At 41.2% G+C, this 24,811-nt stretch overlaps 1 protein-coding gene across 1 annotated transcript; it reads left to right on the plus strand.

Annotated features, from left to right (window-relative positions):
- Positions 1-9,778: 9,778 nt before the first annotated feature.
- On the plus strand, positions 9,779-24,567 carry FGF6 (fibroblast growth factor 6). The gene is made up of 3 exons (XM_036762140.1): positions 9,779-10,127; positions 12,200-12,303; positions 24,391-24,567. Exons 1-3 carry the CDS (start codon positions 9,779-9,781, stop codon positions 24,565-24,567), a joined length of 630 nt encoding a protein of 209 aa, XP_036618035.1.
- Positions 24,568-24,811: the final 244 nt, after the last annotated feature.

Below are 24,811 nucleotides of genomic sequence, written 5' to 3' on the forward strand. Positions count from 1 at the left end.
ATTCTATGGATGGCTGAGCTTTCCACGAAGGGAGAACACTTAATTTTTTTTTTCTTTTTTAAAAATTTTTTTTATTTCATTAAATATTTCCCAATTACATTTTAAACAATTTTTAATATTCAATTTTTAAATTTTGAGTTCCAAATTCTCCCCCTTACTTCCCCACCCCTTGAGAAGGCAAGCAATTCGATATCAATTATACATGGAGCACATAATTTTCTTACAACTTTCCTGTATTTAACAAACCATGTGGTTTCACAAAGTGCAGTTGGCTGTGTGAAAATATAAATATAGAGGGTCATGATTGAGAAGGGGAGATCGCAGACTTGGGGGAATAGGGGCAAAAAGTCATAGAGATTATTTCATAGTTTTCCAATATTTCCAAGAAGCACTTCATTTTCATCCCCTTGGAGCTAGGATCCTGGGCCAGTCAGGGCTTCCTTCTCACGAGCTTCTTTCAAGCTCAAGGCTTGGCAGGTTTAGCTGCATGCACACAGGCATAGACGAGAACTCTTTCACTGGCTAATTAATGAATTAAAGCAACAGCTGATTTCCTGCAGTCTTGCAGAAAGCAGGACAGGAGCCAGATTAAAGCTTCTGTAGTATTGCAAATATCACCTGGGAAACCTGCCAAGTGCACGCTTTGCCCATAGCAACATCACAATAGCAAAACAATTTCTTATTTAAAAAAAATCGGGCATCCTTTTTCCATGGCTCCTATCTTTGATGGAAAGATAAAGAAGAAGGGGAATAAGGTGGGGAGGAGAGAGAAGATTCCTGCTCAGATATGTGTTGAACTAGAGGACCTCTGAGGTCCTTTCCAAACCTAATATGCCAGGTTCTATAATCTCAAAAATTGGTCATTCCAGCTTAGGGGTGTACCTTTTGAGAAGAGAGACTCTGGCTGAGGAAAGAGCCTGTAAAATCAATATTTTTTTCCCACTCATCTGCTCCAGTTTTTGGCTTATCCTGGAAGAGTGTGTGTTTGACAAGTCAGTAAGGAGAGGACCCCACCCTTACCTGTCTCCCTCCTTCAGCATTTTCTTTTTAGTGGGGCTACTAAGCCCCAGGAGAACGTCAAGTGAAAACCTAGTAAATCAAGAAGTCCCAGCAGTTGTCCCCTTAATTAGACCCTTGGGAGATGTGTGTGTGTGTGTGTGTGTGTGCGTGTGCGTGTATGTGTGTGAGTTTATGAGTGTGTGTGTGTGTGTGTGCGTGTGTGTGTATGTGTGTAAGTTTATGAGTGTGTATGTGTACGTGTGCGAGTTTATGAGTGTGTGTGTGTGTGTGTGTGTGTGTGTATGCACGGTGGTATTGCTATGGTGACAGATCTTGTGGCTGATTTAAAGCAGGGCTTTACCATGTCACCCAATAAAAATAAGACTCAGGCTTTTTTAATAGAACAAATTACTTAAGTTTTATATTTAACTAGGGACGACATAACTGGGGACAGCACTGAAGCTATTACTGGTTTTCAGAATATCTTAGGAATCTGAGCTGCCTCCTCCAGCATATGTTAGCAGCCATCATCCCAACATATGCCCAGCAGCCTTGAGGGCCTCGATGTGACCCTGCTGAGCCAGCTCTTATGCTTCTCCTTCCCCTTTTAGGGACTTGGTCTCATCTTGATCTAGGGTTTGTCACCTCTGGTTTAGGTTAAGAACTTTCAACACGTGTCTCGAGGAAGGTACAGGTGAGATGTTTCATGTTAGCTCCTGATGGCACTAAAAGAAGGGAATTGGAAAAATGGCAGCAAGGCTGCTTAGATAATCACTAGAGAACATTTAGTTATGGCAGTATCAAGAGGATGTCATGAAGCCATCTGCAGGGCCTCATAATACCATGTGTTATGGTGATAAAAATAATGATGGTCCTGAAGCTGGTAGTGATGGTGCTACCGATGGAAAAAATGACAATGATGATAGCTGAGGCAGCCTACCCTATTATCCCACTAACACCATCATCATGCTGACTGAAGGTGGGTTCGAAGAAGCATGTCTGGAATAAATGGTCGTGGCCGAACTCACATGGAAGTGGAAGAGACAGTCACCTAAGTGGGGATGTTCTTTGAAGAGTACTAGGAATACCCTTCCACCACAAAGCATGTCCCTCTACTACGTGCTACACAGAGTCTTGATACTCCATTTTATCACTGAGGAACTGCTGTTGGGTTCATATGGGACACTCCCTTCTCCTCTAAGGGACCCCTCTGCTCTGGCCTCAGGCATTTGGTTGAACAGAGTTCAGTCCTGGGAGTGTCTGCATCTAATGAGAGGAGTTAGGTTCCGCTTTTTCCACAATCATTAGCTCATTAAACCCCTACCCTGGCTCTCCAGAACAACCAGATGTAAGTCAATCCTAGAGATGTCTATTCTCAGGATCACTGGTCTCCAACTTTTGCTCAGTAAAAGGGTAATCCATAAATGTTCCTCTTAAGATCATCATGGCAAACAGAAGTCACTTTGCCCTGTTCTTCTCCTGCAAATCAGCATTTTTTTTCTCTAAGGGAGATAGAGGAAGATATCTGCTCTCCTATTTTTGGTCAAGAAGCCATAGGGAGAGAAAGTTCAGGGGAAAAAAGTGGAAAATGGTGAGAGTCTTTTCACAGCTCTCTGAGAGACCCCAAGAAGGGAGGATCCTCCAACAAAAATCCCTCCTCCTGAGCCTCAGTCTACCAAGTCTTAGGAGGCAACCTTAATCTTGGAAACCCAATTAGTAAGGTGTCAATATGGAAACCCATCTCCTTGGGAAATGTCCTTCAGATGCCTGCAGCAAGGTCCACCCCCTGTAATCTCATGAAGTTTATTTAAGGAACTCATAAAATTGATCAGAGACTCCCCTGATCAATCCTCATTACTAGTGAGTCAGAGAAGTGCAAGCAAAATTTTATGTAAGATCTAAGAGACCAATTGGAGGCATCAGGGAAGACTTCCAGGAGAAGGTGGCATTTGAGTTGGTCTTGAAAGGATAGGCAAGTATTCTAGAGGAAGGGAGTTCAGGGCAGGTTTTGGGAAAGTACTCCTGGAACAAGGAGTGGCTTGAATCAAGGCAGAGTCAGGAAAGTAGGAGGTAATAAAGGGAAAGACAAATTGGCCAGTTTAGCTGGAGTTTAAAGAGCAGGGCAGCCAGGTGATACAGTGAGCAGAGCACCGGCCCTGGAGTCAGGAGGACCTGAGTTCAAATTTGTCCTCAGACACTTGATACACTTACTAGCTGTGTGACCTTGGGCAAGTCACTTAACTCTGATTGCTCTGCCTTCCCCCCTGCAAAAAAAAAAAAAAAAAGAGCAGGGCATGGAACAGTTTGAGATGAGATCAGAGAGGTAGGGTGATACCAGATTGTGGAAAATTTGAATACAGGCAAAGGAGCCAGAACTTTAATCTGTAGACAGTAGAGAACCACTGTAGGATTTTGAACAAAGAAGTGACATCATTTATAATAGCATTTTAAGCTTTGCAAATACCTCATTTTTTCCTCACAACAATTCTAGGTGCTATCATCATCCTCATTTTTTACAGCTAAGGAAACTTGAAGCAGACAGAGGTCAAGCAATGTGCCCAGGGTCACACAGCTACGAACAAAGTGTCTCAGGCCAATTTGAACTCAGGTCTTCCAGACTTCAGGTCTGAGATTCTCTCTACTGTACCACCCAGCTCTTCTCCTGTATACTCCAAATGATGATGTTTGATTTAATGACAATATAATTTGAGAGACTATTCTACAGCAGCATCCTTTTGTTAGGTGTGAAGGTGGTTTCAGTTTTGGCAAAATTCAGAAGTAGCTCTTGGTAGAAGGAAAATTAACATGTATGAATTAGTTAGAGCTTAATGGAGGCAGGGGAAGAATCCCAAGCAATTATGGTAGCACGTATACAGACACAGTACTTATACATGATGTTTGGCTCAAACCTAACTTTTACCAGAAGACATGTACCAGGAGTTGTTTGAACAGGGCAGGACCTAAACACCTAAATGCCTAAATAACAATCCTGCAAAATATTGTATGTCCCGATAAGGTTTAAATATTAAAATCACAGCAGATTGTAGCAATAGTTTCATTAAGTTACTGAAATATGTTTTAAGTTCAGTTTTTGTCAGAAATAGCCTTGTGATTCTTTTGTATTGAGCATTTTCTTTTGTGTGTAGGACTAAACCACCTATCTCATTTAATTTGTATTGTACATTAAGTACCTTTTCACTCCTACCCTTTGTTGGGCAAAAACCTAAATGTGAACCAAAATCTACTAAACCATAGTAAAATGATATCCAGGGCATGAAAGTCAGGGTTTACCAAGCTAAAGTGTATGAAGAACCAGAGACTGGACCTTCTCATTAGAGTCAGGCTCTTCCAGGATTAAATCCATCCTTTGGAGCCAAAAACAATTCCTTAAGGTTATATAAGGAAGGTAGAGAGGTTTAATGGTATGTTTATTGGGAAGTATCTGTTGTGTTGAAACAAAACGTGCTAATAAATTAGACAAGAATTTAAAAAGAATTGTAGAGGGTCACATTATCTCACCCCTTAGTCTCCCACTCTCTCCTGTTCTCCCCACCTTAATCAGCACCAAGGCAGAGCAAGGATATGGCCTCTTGATTGACAATAAAGTTCTCTCCCCCTTCCTGGAACTTCATGTTTCCCATCTGTGACCTCTCCTCTTCATCAGCTAATACTTCCTTCTGCTGTTGTCCCCGATACTTGGGCTCCAGTTTCTGTTCAAGGCTGCCCTTAATCATCTTAAATAATGTCATCTTTGTAAAAATGTACAGGGAAAGGAGTAGCCATACACTATGATTCAACCAGTAGATGGCCCTGACCAACAGGGTAAATGTGGACTAGGTAAATTTGAAGGCTGCTATTGGCTTCAGGTCCCATGTTTTCTATAACTCATTTGTCAAACTGTGAAGAATAAACAAGGGAATGAAGGAAAAAGTCAAAGAGAATGAAGTCTAAGGCAAAAGAAAATGAGACCAAGAGATTTCAGCTCCACAATTGGCTCTATTTCTTATCTAACTGGCTATGTGACCTTGAACAAATCCTTTCCAGTCTTTGGGCCTTAGTTTTTTCATCTGTGGAATGAGAAAGTTGAGCCATATGATCTCTAAGCTTTGATGTACATAGTGGAATGGTGGACGAAGTCCTGGACTTGGAGTCAAGAAGAGCTGGGCTCTAATCCTGACTGAGTCATTTATTAGCTACGTGACAAAGGATCCATAGTGACCGTGGACAAGTCAATAAGCCACTCTACACTTTAGCTTTCTCATCAAAGTTGGTTCTCAATAAGTTCATCCCTAAGACCCTTTCCGTCTCTAAATCTATGATCCTAGGACTAGGATTCTATGTGGTCACTTACATATAGACCATAGTAAAGGCAAAGACCATGCCTGTCAGAAGCTTACAGCCTATTTACCATGGGCCTTAAGCAGCTCCGTGAGTCTCTCATCAAGAGAACATACCAAATTAAACCGGATATCACAAGTGTGAGAATGCTTAAGATATGACCAATGGATCCTAATTTGGCAAATGCTTGTATTTACATAGCACTTAACATTTTACAATGCACTTTGCTCACAACAACCCTGTTGGGTGCCAGCAGGGAAAGGCCATAGGAGAGAATAAGCATTTATTAAGCACCTACTATGTAAACATTCTGCTAAAAGTCTTAACAAATATTCTTTCAATTTGATTCTCACAACAACCTTATGAGGTAGGTGGTATTATTATCCCTTTTTTTGCAGTTGAAGAAACTGAGGCAAAGAGATCTGCCCAGGGTCACACAGTTATTAAACGTCTGAGGCTAGATTTGCTATCAGATCTTCCTGACTCCAGGCCCAGAATTCTGTCTAATTCTCCACTTGCTGCTTATTCCCATTTTACAGATAAAGAAAATGAGGTGGTGAGAGACTCAGCTTGGTATAGTGGAATGAGCAGTAGAATGATCACCAAAGACTTGAGTTTTAAACTTGGCTCTGTAACTTGCTACTGTATGACCTACCTAAGTCACTTTCCCACTTTTCCCACTTTTTTCATTTGAACAATGAGAATATTGAACAAAGATTGCTCCCTTCAAAGCTCTAAATTTAAGATAATATTGATGGGGTGATGAGACCTGGACCGCTAAAAGGAAAAGACTATGTATTTGAAAATAACCCAGTCCCTGAATCATCTCATACATTTTAGCAGTGCAGAAAACTGGTATCTTCCCCAGGCTATTTACCACTCCCTAATCCCATGCAGATCTTTTCACTGTCCTTTTTGGTATATAAGTATCAGTCTTACCCCCATTAAGTTGTAGATTCACTAGGAATCTAACCCACCTATTGGTGTTACAATAAACCTTGTCATTTGACTGGAATAAGGTTTGACTGCATGAATCCATTCCAGAATTATTTCTATTACATGATGATGTTGGACATTATATAATGCAAACATCATTTGGGAAAGGCAGAATGAAGGCAGAAACATCCTGTTAGATATGAGACTGAAATTGTCTTCCGCAAAACTCATAATCAAATAGAAACAGTCCACATCTTATGAATACTCAGCTTCCAAATGATCCACACACAAAATATGAGTCTGATTCTTAGATTACCCCCATGACTGCCCTCCAGTCAATTTCATGACATATATATGTATGTATGTATATACATGTATATATGTATATATACACATATACATATATATTGTGTACATATATATGTGTGTGTGTGTGTGTATATATAGCACCATTTCTGTAAAATAGATTCATTGAGTACCATCTCCTCTATGAATCCTTCCTAATGGCTAGAGCTGAAATTGTTCCCCCTTCTTAAAATTAGCTAGAGTATTTTTTAACATTTTCTCTATCACTTTATTAAGTATAAACAATCAACAAAACAATAAACCAAATCTTAATCAGCTCTTGCAAGCTGGTTTGAGTTAGCTCCAGCACACCCCCAGGAAACTACCTGAAAAGGTAGTGATGGAATCCTAATAAAACTGCTCCAGCCCCAATATTCTAACTTCCTTATAGGCTCCACTGAACAGCAGGCCCACTGCCCCTACCTAGCCACTCACCTCCCCACACACATACACTCAATATCCTAACTTCTTCATATATGCCTCACTAGGACAACAGGTGTGTCCATGAACTCCATTTCTCACGGAACAGCAGGTGTGTCCATGTGATGGGGTCCCAGCCACTGCCTTTAGCTAGCCACTGCTCTCAGACCCATTCCTCATATTTCCCACAGAAACAGCAGGTATGTCCATGCACTCAACCACAACCACATCCATCTAGTCTCAGACATGAGACTCAGCCAATACTCAGCCAATCAGAAAGCAGCACCACCAGCATGTCCAAGCAGGATATGAACCCCAAAACAATAGAAGGGACTTTCCCTAAGTAGGCACTTATACAGTAATAGTAAAGAATTAACTTTGAGTGAACTTATGATGTAGAGAGGCTTATTATAATATCATTATCCTACATATGTACCCCCCCGCCGTGGGTCTTTCTGTAAACATTATGGGTAATTGCATGCACAGTTCCACTGTGGCTGGGACCCCTCCCCTATTACCTAATCCCTTAACAAACCCCTCCTGCCTTTTTAATATTCATAATTTCTGTTATGTAATTGCATCTTTACCCTATAAAAATTCATCTTGCTTTCTCTGAAGTTTCTGGTTCCTCTTGGAACTTAGTCTGCTTCATGAGAGGTGTCAATCTCAATAAAGGCCTATACTTGGATTAGAGGTGGTCTGACTGAATTCTTCGAGACAGTTCCATCACAAAACATCATTTAACAACAGTTTTTGGTGTCCCTGGCATTCTTCTGTCTGGCATTTAAGGCACTCCATAACTCAGTGCCAATTTACTTTGCCAGGTTTATTACATATTATTCCCTTTCATTCTTCAATCCAGTCAGACTAGCCTTTTGACTGTTCCTCACATACAAAACTCGATCTCCTCTTTGCATCTTTGTACAGACTGTCCCCCATGCTGATTCCCTAGATATTAGTGCCTCTCCCCTCCCTAAATATATATACATATATAAATACTTACACATTCCTTATACATTTTGGTTGCCAGAAGTGTTTAATGCAATTTTTCTCAGTTTTTTTTCTTTCTTTTTCCTTCTGGCTACATTGCTTTTTGTTGTGTAGTCACTTAATTTTTTTTCATATAATCAAAATCATCTAATTAATCTATTATAATTTCCCCTAAGTCAAAGCCTGTTGAGGCTTTATCTCCTCTCCACAACCATGAAAGATATACTAGTGCATTGTCTTCTAGAATTTTTTAAAAGTATATTTTTTTAAATATTTAGATGGTTGGTCAATCTGGAATTTATTGGAGGATATGATATGAGATTTCAGTTAATTTCCAGTCCTCTCATTTTAAAGCTGAAAAAAATGAGGCCTACAGATATGATGTAACTCACCTAAGATTACATAGCTAGTTAGTGATAAAGCCACGTAGAACCTAGGTCTTCTGACTCCCAGGCCAATGCTTTTTCTACTAAATCAAACAGACTGACTTAATCTGGTAGTTGCCTATTAGGATGTTTCAGCCTTAAGAAAGTATTTCTATGTTCAAGTTTATTCCAAAGAATATTTGAGAAACATAAGTAAGAAATAATGGACTTTGGGTTTAGGTATGAGCAAGGGGCTTAGGAGAGTCAAGTGAGGAGAAATCTAAAGGTGGAGAGAAAAGGATTTGGGACTACTGTCTGTAGTATGAAGAAGAGAGAGAGAGACTTTGGGATGAGGTTACAGTCATCCAGATGCATTAAGTAGTCAAGGGAGTGGGCTAGATCAGACCATTAGAGAATGACCCTTCTAGTGTAACAGGGGGATTGCAAACTATGCTGGACAAAGTCTCCATCAATTCAAGCCTCTGGGCAGAATATCCAAAGTTAGTAGTGTCCCTCCTTCCACATTTTAGAAAAGTGTCTGGTTTTTCACAACCACTAGGCATATATGGCTCTGCTTTCAGGGATGTCCCTTTTCACCCAAGACCCTACTTTTACCTGCACTGTAGGTTTGGTTCTTCAGGGCCTTTAGATAGAGCCCTTTCTCCCCTTCCCCACTCCCTACCCACTTCTGCGATGAAAATTCCTCATTGACGCCTTCCTTAGGGCCACAACCATCACCAGCCTTCCTATGGCCCAGGGATGAGCTCTAACTTTCACTCAGATCCTTTCACCTCGAAATAAGCAACCAGACTTTGCCAAACTACCCAATTTGGGTCCTTCGCTGCTTCTTTCTCTTCCTGATTACCACATGCTCCCCATCCCCCCTCCCAACTATCTCCTTTCCAGGGATGCTCCTTCAAGCTTCATTCCAGCCTCATAGTTCACATGCATGACAGCGTCTGTTGGCTCTCCACATCCCTTGGGGGAGGGAAGGGTGGTGGGAGCCAGGGCCGAAGAGCAGGTTAATGTTACAGCTCTGGATAAGTGACCTCGGCCAGTTGACGTCAGGGTGATGATGGGTATAGAGGAGGGCTGGGTTTCTGAACTCTAAAGATAGGTCAAATAAAATATAATTGTCCTCCAAGCAGGATAGAGTGAGGGAGCCGGAGACAGTCTCTGAGCCATGGTCTCCACCATCCTCAGAGGCTCAGCCAGGGTCCCTTTGCTCCCAGCCCGAGTGCCTGAGGCAGGTTTTGGTTTCATGTCAGGAGCTGTAGTCTGCCTTCCAAAAATAAGCCCCTGCGGCCATGCTGAGGGGAGAAAAACAAGAAGGGCGGTATTTTTAGGGCCATTAATTCTGACCACGTGCCTGGGAGGCAAGGTGGATGGCCTTCCCACAGAAGCTGCTCATCACTATGCCTGCAGGAGGAGGTTGCCTTGGGGGCACGCTGTGGGCTTTCATCTTCTTGGGTGTTCTGGCTGGCATGCTGGTACCCTGGCCACTGGTGGGTGGCTTGGCCAACCCTGTGCTCCTGGAAAGGGGCTGGGGGACACTGCTGGGGTCCCAGCCCCAGGCTGGGCTGCCTGGTAGGCTATCCCGCAGTAACTGGGAGAGTGGCTATTTGCTGGGGATCAAGAGGCAGAGGAGGCTGTATTGCAACGTGGGCATCGGCTTTCACCTCCAGGTGCCCCCAGATGGCAGGATCAGTGGGACCCATGAGGAGAATCCCTACAGTAAGTACAGTGGCCTCTGGTGGGGTGGTTGGGGAATAAGGACCCTGGGAGAGAAGGGTGGGGGAAAATAGTGTGCCCTTATGGTGGTTCAAGGGAAGGAAGCTTGCTGGAGTCTGGAGGTCTGGCTTCCAGATATATTATAAAAAGGGTGTGTGGGGGGGTCCTCTTTGTCAGTCTTCTTCCACTTTCCTTCCCACTGCCCCCATTCAAATCTGACCCTTTGTGGTGGCAAGTGATTGGCTAATGAATCCTCACAGCCTCTCACCATCATCTCTCTGAGCACCTGAGGGACAGTGTAGTGCAGGAGAAAGAATACTGGCCTGGGCCTGGGAGATGGGCAGAGACTGCAATTGAATCTTGGCTCCCACACTTACTAGCTGCATAGCTACGGATATTCAGTTTACTCAACTGAGTGCAAAATAAAGATAATATTCCTGGCTCTACTTACCTCGTGGAGTGGTTGTGAGGGATGTGCTTTGTAAAGTACTAAGTTATTTTTTTTATTGTTACTAATTATCTCTACAGGATTAGCAAAGTCCTATCTATTACTTTATTAAGATCCCAGGAGTTCCTTCAGTTTTAGAAACCATGAGGGAGTATGTGTCAGGAATACTTAGACCAAATTAGAACCCAGCTTATTTTTTAAAAAAGGTTTTGCTCCACAGAGGAGGAGAGGAAAGTAGTCTGCAATTTCTAGCTCAGGGTCTTCCAAAATCCCTATCCCACCCCCTTCCTCTTTTCTCACCCATTTCTTCTTTCTAAAATGTCATGCTGGTGGTAGGTGTAGGAGAGGGGGAGGGACAATATCCTGATTCCAGAACCTGGGGGGAGGGGATTGACTGAGGAAACTGAGGGTTTAAGGATTGTAGCAGACCAGTCTGAGATCAGACCAGCCAATTCATATAACCTTGGAGTAGGAAGTTGTCACTGACTACTAGCTGGTTGTGTCCAGCAAGTCACTTCATCCCTCCTCCAGCAAGTCACTTCATCCCTCTTGGCCTCAGTTTACTTATCTGTAAAATGAGAGAGTAGAATAGATGCTATCTAAGGTCTCCTCCAGTTCTAAATTTTATAAATCTCGAAAAAGACTTTAGAGATCTAATCTAACTCCCTTATTTTAGGGATGAGAAAACTGAGACCCAGAAAGAAAGGACTTTATTAAGGTCACACGCCTGGCAAGCCTTGGCTCCTGCTTCATTTCAGTGATCTTTCTCCTAAGTTACACTGATTCCAGAAAATGGCTCTTTGTGGCCGGTGATGTCTTGGGAGAGGCTAGATTTTAAATGTAAATGAGGTAGACACAGACTTTGACCCACTCTCCTACTGGTGGGTCCTCTCCTGGTAAGGACTGATTTTGTTTGACCGCAAATTAAATTAAGTGCAGTGATGGCATTTGACTAGATAGCTGAACTCTCTGGGTTAGATGCCAGAGAGTACTTCTGGATTGTCAAGAGCTTTGAGACACAGGAAAGAGCTGGCACTAAGGAATGCTACGATTGGGAAATGAACTGATGATCTCCTCTGTCTAGGGAATTCCCTTGAGGAAATTCCCTCTAGCAAAGCCAGACTGCACCTCCAAGTTATAGAGAGTTGCCTTGGGCACTGAGAGATTAAGGGATTTGCCCGGGGTTACCTGTTTGAGGTAGGGCTTGAACCCGGGCTCTTGATCCACAATTCCACACTGTCTCTTTCCAGAGGTCAGTATAAAAAAGAGGGGAAACTGAGTAGGATTGGGGGAGGAGGTGATTAACATATGCAGCATTTCTGGAAGACTGAAATTTGGACCAATCTTGAAGGCAGAAGCATGAATTATATGCCCTCCTCAAGTCCCTAAATCCAGAGGTTCTAGTCAGATTTAGTCAAATCTGTCCTTGTTCCCATTCTGGTTCTGCTCCCAAGCTTTTCTTTGCTCCCAAGGCCAACTTTGACCAAGCTGCTCTTTCTCATTAGGTCTCATTTTTTTTTTTTTTTTTGCTTCAGTCAAATAAGGGCTTTGGAGTAAGGGGCCTCTAGGAGCCCTTCCCCCTGGAGCGTTCTATGAGTTTAATGTTATAATCTTCCTTTTTACTTAGGTCTCTTGGAAATTTCAACAGTGGACCGAGGTGTAGTGAGTCTGTTTGGGGTAAGGAGTGCTCTTTTTGTGGCCATGAACAGTAAAGGAAGACTATATGGGACGGTGAGTACATGGAGCCTTTTCTTTAATGTTCCCATTCTCCTGAAGCTCTGCAAATGAATGAGAATCATAATAAACAAGTTTCTCAGGAAGATCTAGGGTCGAAGCAGGGGTGGGGGGGGTGGTCTTCATTTAAAAAAAAAGGTCTTTGTTATATCTCCTTCTCAGGATAATGTTTATTTCTAAATGCATACTATAAAATACATGGGACTACAAAGGAAACTGATTATATTGAAATAGTTATCTAATATTTTTCCCATGAAAAGTCACAGACCCTCTAAAATCTATCTGGGTTGAAAACCCCTGTTCTAGGGTCTAAGTAATGACAGAATGATCCTGTTTCTTCTGTTTAATTTTCTCTCCCTTCAGAGTCTGTAGGAATTTGGGGAGCCCTAATGAGGGAAAACCTCCTCCACCTTGTTTTTTCTCAGACTGCTTTGGGTGGGGCACACTTAGTCTAAAGTAGGAATAGAGTTTGTGGGACTAAGACCTCCTGTTTCTCACACTTTATGAGAGATTTACAGAAATGACCTAAAGTGATTTGACTGCTCCTTCCCCCCAAAATGACTGCTGACATACTGCAGTTCTTGTTTCCCACAATCAATCAACAAGCATTTATTAAGTACCCACTACGTACCTGGCACTATGCTATGTGCTAGGGGGTACAAAGGGAAAAAAAATGAAACAGTGTCTGCCTTCATGACGCTTAAATTCTCTCAGAAAGTGGTTGGAGAGAGGTTGAATTCCAGTGGATATGGGGTATTGAGGTAAGGAATTCTCTGCAACCCACATGAAATGTTTTTCCTCTTCAGGTTTCATAGGTTAATAGACCTAGAGCTGGAGGGGCCTCAAAGGTCATATAGACCAACCCTCTCATTTCATAAAATGAAAAAACTGAGGCCTAGAAAGGGCAAGTGACTCAACTAAGGTCACTAAGTAGAAAATGAAAGAATTTGAACCCAGGTCCAAATCCTCTGGTTCCCAGGTTGTAGAATCATTTTCCTTATTACTTATGACATTAATGCTTTTTTTTTTAAATCACCATTTCTTTGAAAAGAAATACTGGGCTTGTTGGTAGAGAGAAAGGTTTATTTTATGTCATAGGTGAGAGCTGAGCTTGATGACCTTTTTCCCTGTGAGATTCGAGGATTTACTGCTTACCATATTCACATTCCAAGCATGTTCCACTCTCACTCCAGTCCGCTGATGTGTGCTCTGTTTGCTGCTGGAATACAGTCCCTATTAGGAAAGGTTAAAGAAGTGAAATCATTAACCCCAAGGACAAGAACCAGCCCAAAGCAGTTTTCAAGAAATACAAATTGTTAGTATGTGTCAAGACATGACTGCTATACCTCCACTGGAAACACACAAGGAGGAAGTGGTTTTGAAAGTTAAGGAAAGGGATTTAAGGAAGGATTTGGGGAAAGATATTTTGTTGGAGAAGGCTGGTAAATGCTAGAGTGGGCTTGACCAAAGGTGGGTTTTTGAATGTCTAGGATGGTGTCATTCCTGGAGATGAAGGGTGAATGTCTTTTAGAGGTCATCTATCTCCTTTGAAGGTTTTGAATGGGGGATGGAGGAGAGAGGGAGGGACAGAACAGAGTATTAAAAAAATTCTTAAACAAAGTAACCATCTCAGAGAGATAGATAGTGAGCGTGGGACAGAATAATTTCAACGATCAATGGAACAATACATCAACAAGCATTTATTAAAAGCCTACTATACGTCAGGCACTTTGCAAAAGGTACCAAGACAAAAATTAAACAATCTTTTCCCGTTTTCAGGGAATAAGTAGTGATCTAATCTATGAATCTCCCAAAAGACTTAGTACAAGGAATTTAGGGGAAGAGAATTAACGGAAGGGAATAAGCATTTTTATAGGACCTACTAGGTGCTAGGCACTATGATAAGCACTTTGCAAGTGTTCTTATTTGCTCCTCACAACAACCCAGGGAGGTAAGGTGCTGATATTGTCCTCATTTTACAGTCAAGGAAAATGAGGCATATGGAGATTCAGTGACTTGCCCAGGGTCACACAGATAAGAAGTGTCTGAGGCTGGATTTGAACTCAGTTCTTGCTGATTCCAAGCCCAGTGCTCTAGTGCGCTGTCCAGCTGCCTCTGCTTCACCACTAGGCAGAGTAGGCAGCCACCTTTATGAAAAGATTTCAAGGACCCTAGAATGTTTTTCCAATTAGCTTGACTCTTCATAGAGGAAGAGCTGGAAGGTACCACTCATTTTACAGCTGAAAAACTGAGGCACAGAGAGGTTAAAACCTTTCTCCATGATTACATAGCTAATAAAAGGTTGAGGTCAGATATATATTTTCTAACTTGAAATTCAGCATTCTATTGACTATACCAAGTTGTCTCCCGAGTAGAAGCTTCCAGATAATAGTTTTATTAAAAAATATTTAGTTTTAAGTCCATCAGACAACACCTTCACTGAGAATTCACTTACTATTGAACATCACGTGTGCTTTCCTCTAAGACAGCATGATGCCTTCTCTCAAGGGCACTTGGCAGAGTGCTGGAGGCATACTAAAAGTGGAAAAAGGGACAGAGAGAAGACGAGGGACTGTGAATATTAATAACAAATTTTACAATTTTACCCAGGAAGGGTGGCTGAAAAGGGATGAGTATTATGAGATTTTAAGAGAAAAGGCTTAAAGAAAGAAATGAAACCCAGAAAACATAAATGGAAAACAGAACTAAATTATTGAAATTTTTAACTACTGGAGACATGTATAAAACATGTGTATATCCTCGTTGCACACCATGAGGTAGAAGCTTTAAAAGGGCACAGAAGTTTGTAAAAGGTACTATTCTTAAATGGTTAGTGTCCAAAGGAAAAGAGAGAATCCCTGTGGGAAGCTCCAAACCTTAATATTCCTCTCCCCATGGCATTTGGCCAGAGAGAAGACTGGCTCATGAAAGCCTCTTCTCTGATATAGGAGATTCCCTCCCAACCCCCACCTTTACTCAGGCCTCTAAACAGCTATATGGGAGAGCCACTAGGATAGATAGGAACATGGGCCCTACAGAGCCTGTGTCCTGGGCGCTGACAGCAGCTGACAGTTGGTATGGCAGGAGACCAGGTGGTCTGTCTAACCTTCCCCCCTTTCTTTCGCTCCACAACCCAGCAATACCAAACTAGGGGCCTCAGAGGTTGTTATCACAATCTAAAAAAACAATTGCCTGACTGATCTCAGAGCCAAGAAGGCTCCTGCTGGGTGATGATTTCATTCAAGCTATTTCTCCTTAAGCTCCTAGAGTTGCCTCACTGTGGCTTCTCAGCTGGAATAGCAAAATGGTTTTCAATAAGGAAGGCTGCTATTTGTACCCAGAGGTTAAATTACCCAGAGGTTTGGGATTTCCCCTGGGTGATAGAGACTGAGATTTCCCCAAAAGCTGAAAGAAATGATGGGGATGGGAAATGAGAGGAAGGAAGGAAGGAAGGAAGGAAGGAAGGAAGGAAGGAAGGAAGGAAGGAAAGGGAAAGAAGGAAGGAAGAAAGGAAGGAAGGAAGGAAGGAAGGAAGGAAGGAAGGAAGGAAGGAAGGAAGGAAGGAAAGATGGAAGGAAAGAAGAAGGAAGGAAAAAAGGAAGGAAGAAGGGAGAGAGGAAGGAAGGAAGGGGGAAAGAAGGTAGGAAAGGGAGAGGGAGGGAGGAAGGAGGAAAGGGAGAGAGGGAGGGAGGAAGGAAAGAAGGACAGAAGGATGGAAGGAAGGTGTCCCTAGATGGTCTGACAAAGAATATTCCTACCACAAAACTTCATTAAAACTAACTTTTTTTCTCTTTGGATATCTGGGCTGTTTTGGTATTAAGATTATAGTATTTATTTTAGATATGACCAGCACTCTGCATATACAGGCATGATTTTTAAAAAACTCTCTCCTTGTACTTCATTAGGTCCTGTTATTAGGATTTTCTAACAATGAGAGCTATCCAAAAGTGGAACAGACTACCTCAGAAGGTAGTGAGTTCCCAGCACTGGAGGATATCCGCTCAAAGCCAGATAACCATCCATCAATAATGTTGTAGAGCTTCATAGCCTTTGAATCAGGAGTCTACAACCTGAAGTCTATGGACCCTTTTTCAGAATAATGTTTTTAAATGCATGAATTAAAATACAAAATAAAATAAATTACGAATGAAACAAATTAGATTGAAATGCAGTTATCAAAATATTTTTTAATAGTTCATGGACTTCAGGTTTAGAGCCTCGGTTCTAAAACAATAAATAAGTTAAATGGACATTGTTACTATTATCAGAGTAGAGAGCTGGTCTAGATGACCTCTGTTGCCTTTGCCAACTCTGGGATTCTATAATTCTCTGATTCTGTGGTCTAAGGCATTATCTTGGAAAATATGAGGAAGAGATATAACTTAGTAGTTACCTAAAACAACTGATGTTGGCTCCTAGCAGGAAGTATGGCTCTGCAGGGAATGGGACATAGTCCATGTAAGTCCCTGATGGAGTGAGGAGATGTGTAAAATCAAGAGCCATATATACCCCATGCATCCATGAACAGCACCGGACCCCTGGGTTTGGGGGAATCAATATTGAAGGCTATGGGAAGAAGGTGCTATTCATTCAACCCTTCCATTTCAAGCCCTAGTACTGGATGCCATAGAGTAGAGACTGAGTTCCTCATGGAGCTTACAATCTACTTGCAGAAACAAAACAAATAGAATATTTTTAAAAATCCAGGGAACATTTTCTCAGTGCCGTGTAAACAAGTGCAGATTAATACAGTATAAATTGTGTTGAAGAATTATTGGAAAATAAGAAGTGACCTCAGTCGCCTGACGTTCATCCATTAAAAATGAGATTAGAAAAGGAAAAAGGATGTAGCCAGGGAGATTTAGGATAGACAGAAAGCACTTTATAGTAGCCAAGGCTGTGAGAAGTTGAAATGAAAGGCCAGGAGAGCCTAGAGAATCTACTTGGACTTCAGAGATCAATTTCTTCTAGCCCTTTCATTTTTACAAATTAAGAAGGGATCTTAGTTTAGAAGTTCCCTTCTACATTTGCAGCAGAACCAGGAATAAAACCCAAGTCCCAGGTCAGATCTCTTCTCTGGAGAGATGTCCTCTCTTCTCTTTCTGGGGGTGATGTTAGTATAAAACTCTGCCTAAGGACAGGAGAACATAGGAGACAACCTCTCCTGCCATTGTTGTAACCCCATGTTTTTAAAGAGCATTTTTGCTCTGGAGAATATACATTGGAACATTTATTAATTTGTCCTTTTGCAAACTGTCTCTTTTCATTCTGAGAGCAGAGAAGTTTTAGAGAGAGATTGGTTGCACATATGTCCCATTAGATCAGCATGGAATTTAAGACCATATAGTCCCAGGGCTGGAGGCATGACAAGCCCAGGATATGTGATCCTTTGGGATTATTTTCATTTGTTAAAGTAATAATATACAGTAGCTGCTTTTATTAACAGCATCCACGTGGTTGGACCTCTTTCTCAACAGAGATGAGAAGCCAACATTCCCTGCATCATAGGATATGCATGTAAATTAACAAGTAACACAGGGACTCGGTCTTGTTCCATTCATTTCAATTCAACAAACACTTATTAGGCTTCTACAATGTGCAGAGCTCTGGGGCAGGTGTTGGAGTGATACAAAGTCATGCTTCCTCGCACTCATACTACAGAAATACTTCCCAATGGTTTTTGTCCTGAGAAGCCCTTTCAACAACCAAAAATGTATTGTAAACTTCCAGAGTAATTTAATATGTTTCTCATAATATTCTTTGGGATTTATTCAGTAAGTGCTACCAATAACTTCAATGATGACTTTTGCCCAAAAGAGCTCCAAAACAAAATTTGCATTATATAACTAAAGTTATAAACTTTAAAATTTTATTCCACCTATAATTATGAAAACTCTAATTTCAAAGTTATAAAACTTATTTATATCATGATTGGGCAATTATTTACTGCTCAAGGCACCATTAAAGAAACTTTAGCACAAATCCCTTAGACACCTTCACAAACTTCCAAGGAATCCAAGAACCATTAAATGGAAAACATTTTCTTTTCCCCTATGCTTAACATAGTGCCTACCACATAGTAGAAGTTTAGTAAAATGTTTATTGACTGACTGACAGAGAGAAGAAATACTGACCTGTAACAGCTGAGTATATGAAGGTGCTAACAGCAAACAACTTTAATTGTTACTATATAACTACCAATAAATACCTGCAATTTATTTTAGTTCAAGTCAATAGACATTTTTTTAACACCTGATACCTAGTAGGATCAAGATACTGTGAAAAAATGATGGAGAAATAAAGATTAAAGAGCAAACTGAATCATTCCTGTATTCAGGGAGTTTACAATCTACTAATGTGTTGATAGTACATGTAGAATGTGGTGGAGTCAAAGATGAGATCAGGAAAAAATGATTTAGAAAAAATATTGTCTTATCTATATAACATTTAATTTCACTTAGGACCTTTTTATTGTTGTTCAGTCATTTCCAACTCTTCATGACCCCATTTGAGATTTTCTTGGCAAAGATACTGGAGTGGTTTGCCATTTCCTTCTCCAGCTGATTTTACAGATGAGAAAACTGAGGCAAACAGGGTGAAGTGACTTGCCCATAGCTAGTAAGTGTCTGAGGCTGGATCTGAACTCAAGAACAGAAGTCTTCCTCTATCCACTGCACCTAGATGCTAAAGAGTGGTTGGGAGTCAAGGGAGGGAGAAAGTAATGAGAGGCACCATGTTGTAGGATTTGGGGTCAGATGGCCTAGGTGCCATTTACTATGGATTTGATGCAAGTCATTTAATCTCACTACAAAGTAGGCAGGGCAAGAATTAGTAATACACACAGAGTTGGAGGCCCAGGGGCCCACACTCATTAAGTGACTTGTCCACAGGCATCCAGTAAGTATGTGACAGCTGATTATACAATCCAACTGTTTTCACTGAGCAGGCTGGCCCCTCTCCTAGTAATCAAGCAACAATATTGCTAGAGCCAAGCTGGGCAGCGTACTAGAGAAGGGTTTATGAGGAGCTAGGAGGTTAAAGAGAACTCAGACAATCTGTTAAGAAAGCCATAGAGAGTCAAGAAGGCAGCCTTGATAGTACAGCTTGCTAGCTAGTTAGTTTGCCTCCACAGAGACGAAGTGACTCAATCAACTAAAACATTAACTATGATCATGTCTGTTTTACATGTATCTCTGTAAAAACTTTTTCATTCATGTTTATGAGATCAAAGACTTTAAGAAAAAATACAAAAAAAATTGCTTTGTTTAAAAAACCTATTTTGATGTAAATTCTCATTCATTTATGCAAATTATTAGTATTTTCAACAAAAAGCTATAGCTTTAATAAAAAACTGTTTCTACATAAATTCACATTAGTTTTCATAAATTTTTAGCATTTTCAGCAAAAATTTATCACTTTACTAAAAAACAATTATTTTGGTGTAAATTCACTTTTTTTTGCAGATCATTAGAATTTTCAGCAAAAAAGTAATAGCTTTACCAAAAACTATTTCAACATAAATTCACATTAATTTTCATAAATTTTCAGCATTTGTTGACTGCTACTGTTGTAAAAAGGTGGAAAACTACCCACATATTTTCTTTATATTTTTCTCCAAAAATTTTTTTCCCGGACAAAACTGCCAAAAAATTATAAACTTTCAAATATGACAAAGATGAAAGTGTCATACCACCTAAGTCACTTGTGGAATTAATGAATACACAAGACTTTACCATCCAGGATCTGTGAAAAATCTATGATTTCAACTAGATTTTCATTTCTTGCTAGGATCTGGATATACACATAGCCAAATGAGATGTACTGGCTTCACATAAATCTCTCTTAGCTTCTTTGGTGAGTAGATTAAAGTGACAACATTGTCACTTGTGCTTTACAAAAATGACTTGCCATTAATAAGGAAGGAGGGAGGAGACAAGCCTTTATTAAGAACTTTCTATGTGCTGGGCACCATACTAAGCACGTTACAAACATGTCATTTTATTCTCTTTAGATAGATCCCTTTTATAGGCTGAACTTTTTTAGTGATATTCTCATGATTATATCTACAATTTCCAAAGAAATGTTCCCTTGTGACCAATTCAGATTCAGAGATTTATAGTCCAAATCTGCTACAATTGACTATGCAGATGATATGAAACTAATAGGAGGTCTGTTTACCTCCTTCCCTTAGGAGACTAATGAATGGTTTTTTTCAAAGGATTGAGTTATTCCAACCCCTTGATTCACCTTCTCCTTAGTTTCAGGCTTTAGCACTTCTATGAGACTACCAAGGGAAAAACAGTAAAACAGAGGCACTCAGAATGAACCTGATTGTTCACTCAGAATGAACTTGATTGTTCACATAGTCTTGGAGGCTGGGCAGTTCAGCTATGCTGGAAGGCAGTATCCCTAATGAGGACACTAATTTCTCTCCAACTCTAAGACAGCTTGTAGACAGTAAATTAAAACAGGGAAAGCTGAGATCTCTGAGATGGTGTTCCTTAAACTGGCCTTTATATTAGGGTTGTGAAGACAATAGTAGGAAGCTAGGTGGCATGGAGGATAGAGTACTAGGTTCAGAATTAGGAAGACTCATATTCATGAGTTCAAATCCAGCCTCAGGCATTTACTAGTTATGTGACCCTGGGCAAGTCACTTAACCCTATTTGCTTCAGTTCTTCATCTGTAAAATGAGCTGGAGAAGGAAATGGCAAATCACTGTAGTGTCTTTGCCCTACAGAGCTGGTCAAATCTGTGACCCCAGTCCAGTGGAGTCACAAAGTGTCAGACATGGTTGAAATGATACAACAACAAAGACGACAGTTATTGATTGAAAAGCCAATTAAAAAATCAGGTGAGGACCCTTCATGGCAGAAGCAATGAAGAATCTGGTTACCTGGGTGGCTTTTCTTTTGTGAATGCATTTCTTTGTGTTATATGGGTCCCTGGGAAAAGTCATATGCTCTCATCAAAATTCCATTTGTGTGTTCAGCTATAGTGTAGGAAAATCCCATCACCTTTCAAGCAACTACTAGCACAGATTAGACCAGGGCAGAGAGCACTATTCTCTAGGCACAGGTGATTTGGGGGGTGGGGGGAAAACTTGTTGATTTGTGGCAGAAAGCTAACACCCTTTATCTGAACATTTCTTTTCTCTGACAAATTAACACACTATAGGAAGACGTTGTGAGCTCTAGTTACAACTACTCTCCTCTTTTATTAGTTTTCAGGGCTTCCTGTCCTCCAAGGTACCATGTGCACGTACTCCCATAAATGGAATGGTAGAAAGAACTTCAGACTTTGAGTCAGAATATCTGGGTTTAAGTGCCTCCTCTTGGCTGTAGGTGGGTGATCTTGGATCATTTGATCATTCTCCACCTCTGTTTCCTCATGTGTAAATCAAGGCTAATAAATATTTTCAACACCTGTCTCAAGGTGGTTGTGTCTATATAACCTCATGGCTTGGGACTCCAGACTCTAGGCTTATACAAAATTCAGGCCTAGATTGCTATTTGTTGTTGTTCAGTCACATCTGACTCTCTGTGACCCTACTTGGGGTTTTCTTGGCAAAGATACTACAGCAGTTTGCCATCTCTTTGTCTATCTCATTTTACAGATGAGGAACTGGGGCAAACAGGGTTAAGTGACTTGCCTAGAGTCACACAGCTACTAAGTGTCTGTTGTTTGTTCTTCATTCTCAAAGAGGACCTTGACATCAGGAAGATGATGCCATGATTTGCAAGTGAACTGGGTTTAAGTAAAGGAGGGCTGGGCAAGGTCACCAGCCTCACTTTGTCCTCCGGGTCCAGGGGAAGCAAATGTCTGAGGCCAGATTTGAACTCAGGAAGATGAGTCTTCCTGATTCCAATCCCAGCGCTCTATCCATTTCTCCACCTAGCTGCCCCCACTATGGTTCTTATTGCCTTCAGTTAGAGTTGTCTTTGGGAAAGCTGAGGATTCATCTCTGAGTACTGGAAGTCTCCAGAGATGGGAGTAAAGGAATCCTCTGATCCTACACAAGCACTTGCAGGATGTACTTTAGTTCACACCACAGAAAATGCAGAAAACAAATAATGCAATTATTATCTGGGAGATGATGTCGGTTCCATTCAAAACTTATGAGTGGGTCTTCTTTTTAAATTAAAGGAATGAGTAGTCTAGGGCTATAACTTTTCCTCAGATAAGCCACAAAAAGGGGAACCCACATTTGGAAAATCAAGAAGTGATTACGTAAATTTTACAAATTAACATTGGAGGCTGAAAGGTGTAGTACAGAGAATACTGGCTGTATAAGCGTAGAGCTGGATTTAAATCCTACTTGTACAATTTTAGGCAAATCAGCTAACTTCACTGGGCCTTAGTTTGAAAGGATCAGAGATTTAGATCTGGAGTGAACCTCAAAGGACATCTGTTTTATCCTCCATCGTTTTATAGACAAGAAAACAGAGCCAGGATGTGAACCGAGATTTTCTGATTCCAAGTTCCATGCTCTATCCACTAAGCCACACTGCCCCTTATGTTCTGTATAGCTGTATTCTAAGAGTCATTACAAGGCTGGCCATAAAGTGATGACTTTTTCCGCTAAAGTAGTTCTCTGAGACTATTTGCCAAGTTATAGAGAGGTTGCCTTCTAGGTTAGTGCTGGGAAATCTGAAACCAATGAAAGGATTTGTTGTTCACTTGATCAGTATCCAAATCTATGAGACTCCATAGACTTTGTCCATCGGGGTTTCTCGGCAAAGGTACTGGAGTGGTTTTCCATTTCCTTCTCCAGTGTGTCCCCATTTTACAGATGAGGAACTGAGTAGTTAAATGTCACAGCTATTAGGAGTCTGAGGTTGGATTTGAACTCAGATCTTCCTGATTCTGGTCCCTGGTGCCCCATCCATTGCACCACCTGATGAAAGTCTAGCTTCCCCCAAATACTGAACTGTCTTCAAGAGTAGCATAGAGCATTGTCAATTAAGGCCGTGGAGAGAGCACTAGACTTAGAGTTCTAGTCTCAGCATTTACATTAATTCATTATGAGATTGTGGGCAAGTACTTCCCCTCTCTGCGTCTCAGTTTCCTCATAGGGGAGTGGATAGGATGTAGGACTTGGAGTCAGGAAGACCTCAATTCAAATCCTGCCTTAGACCCTTCCTAACTACGTGACCCTGGACAAGTCACTTTACCTGTCTCAGCACCTACCTCAAAGAGTTTCTGAGGATGAAATTAGACAATATTTTAAATTCTTTGCAAATTGTAAGGTATTGTATATATATGTTAGCTATTGTTATTATCTGTAAAATGAGGGTATCAGGTTAGGTGGTGTCTGAGGGTTCTTCCAGCTCTTACATTCTATGATTCTCCTTGGAATAGTTTGTTGAGGAATTGTTCCAACAATCTTGCTAGCAGCTACTGTGGCTATATAAAACCAACAACAATCAGCACACAGAAGGCTGCCAACACAGGTTCTTTTGATCTGCTTTACTAAGGAAAGCAAGGTTAAGGGTTAACAAGCTTACTTTAATCCAGCATACAAATATCATTTGCTTAGTTCAGGGGAAAAAGCCAACACCCTGAACTTCAGAGCAAATACAAACAAATTACAAACATCAACAGACAGACCTTGTCTGATTCAAATCTCAATGCATAGTTACCAGAGTTTAACAAAGTCCAAACATCTGGGTTTACAAGCTGGAGGGCTCTTAACTACAGCTGCCCAGAGTCTCTACATCAGCATACTGCCAAGAGTGAGAGCCCTAAGTATATAGCTCTGTCTTCCCTTTTTATGCACTCTTTAGCGGTCATCAAATGTCATCTGAGCGACCAGAACTTAAGCTCTTTCTATTGGCTCTCGTCTTAGCAACTCCCCTTAGGACCCTGGGGGGTTCATGCCCACATTGGCTTAGCACCTAGTACCTAGGGGTTTGGGACCTACTTGGGAACGAAGATATAATCAGACCTCCCATCTTAGTTACCAATGCAGGGATGTAGTGGGTTTGATAGGAAGGGAGGGAATGGTGCTATCTAGAATATGACTAAAGTGTTTGTTATTAGTCTTTTCTCACAAGCGCTCTCTGCCTCTCCTCTTCTCCCCAGCCCAGTTTCCAAGACGAGTGCAAATTCCGTGAAACCCTCCTGCCCAACAACTACAATGCCTATGAATCGGATCTGTACCGAGGGACCTACATCGCTCTGAGCAAGCATGGACGAATAAAGCGTGGCAATAAGGTATCCCCAGCCATGACTGTAACTCATTTCCTGCCCCGAATATGAAGAAACCAGGAAGAAGGCTCACCTGGAGAGGACAACTTCTCTGTTTGAATTTTGCACACATGATTAGCATCCCTTTCCCACCCCCACCCCCGTGGACATCCCCTGAATCAAGTGTTTTAGTGTTCGTGGATATGTACGTATCGGGAAATTGACCAGGAGATTTTGGCCTTCTTAACATTTGGTTGCCTGTTGCTGCTCTTCCTACCCCAATTCATATGGTTTTCCTGGTGCTTCCTAGAAATGT

This window comes from Trichosurus vulpecula, chromosome 5 (assembly GCF_011100635.1).
Source record: "Trichosurus vulpecula isolate mTriVul1 chromosome 5, mTriVul1.pri, whole genome shotgun sequence".
NCBI classification, from domain to species: domain Eukaryota; kingdom Metazoa; phylum Chordata; class Mammalia; order Diprotodontia; family Phalangeridae; genus Trichosurus; species Trichosurus vulpecula.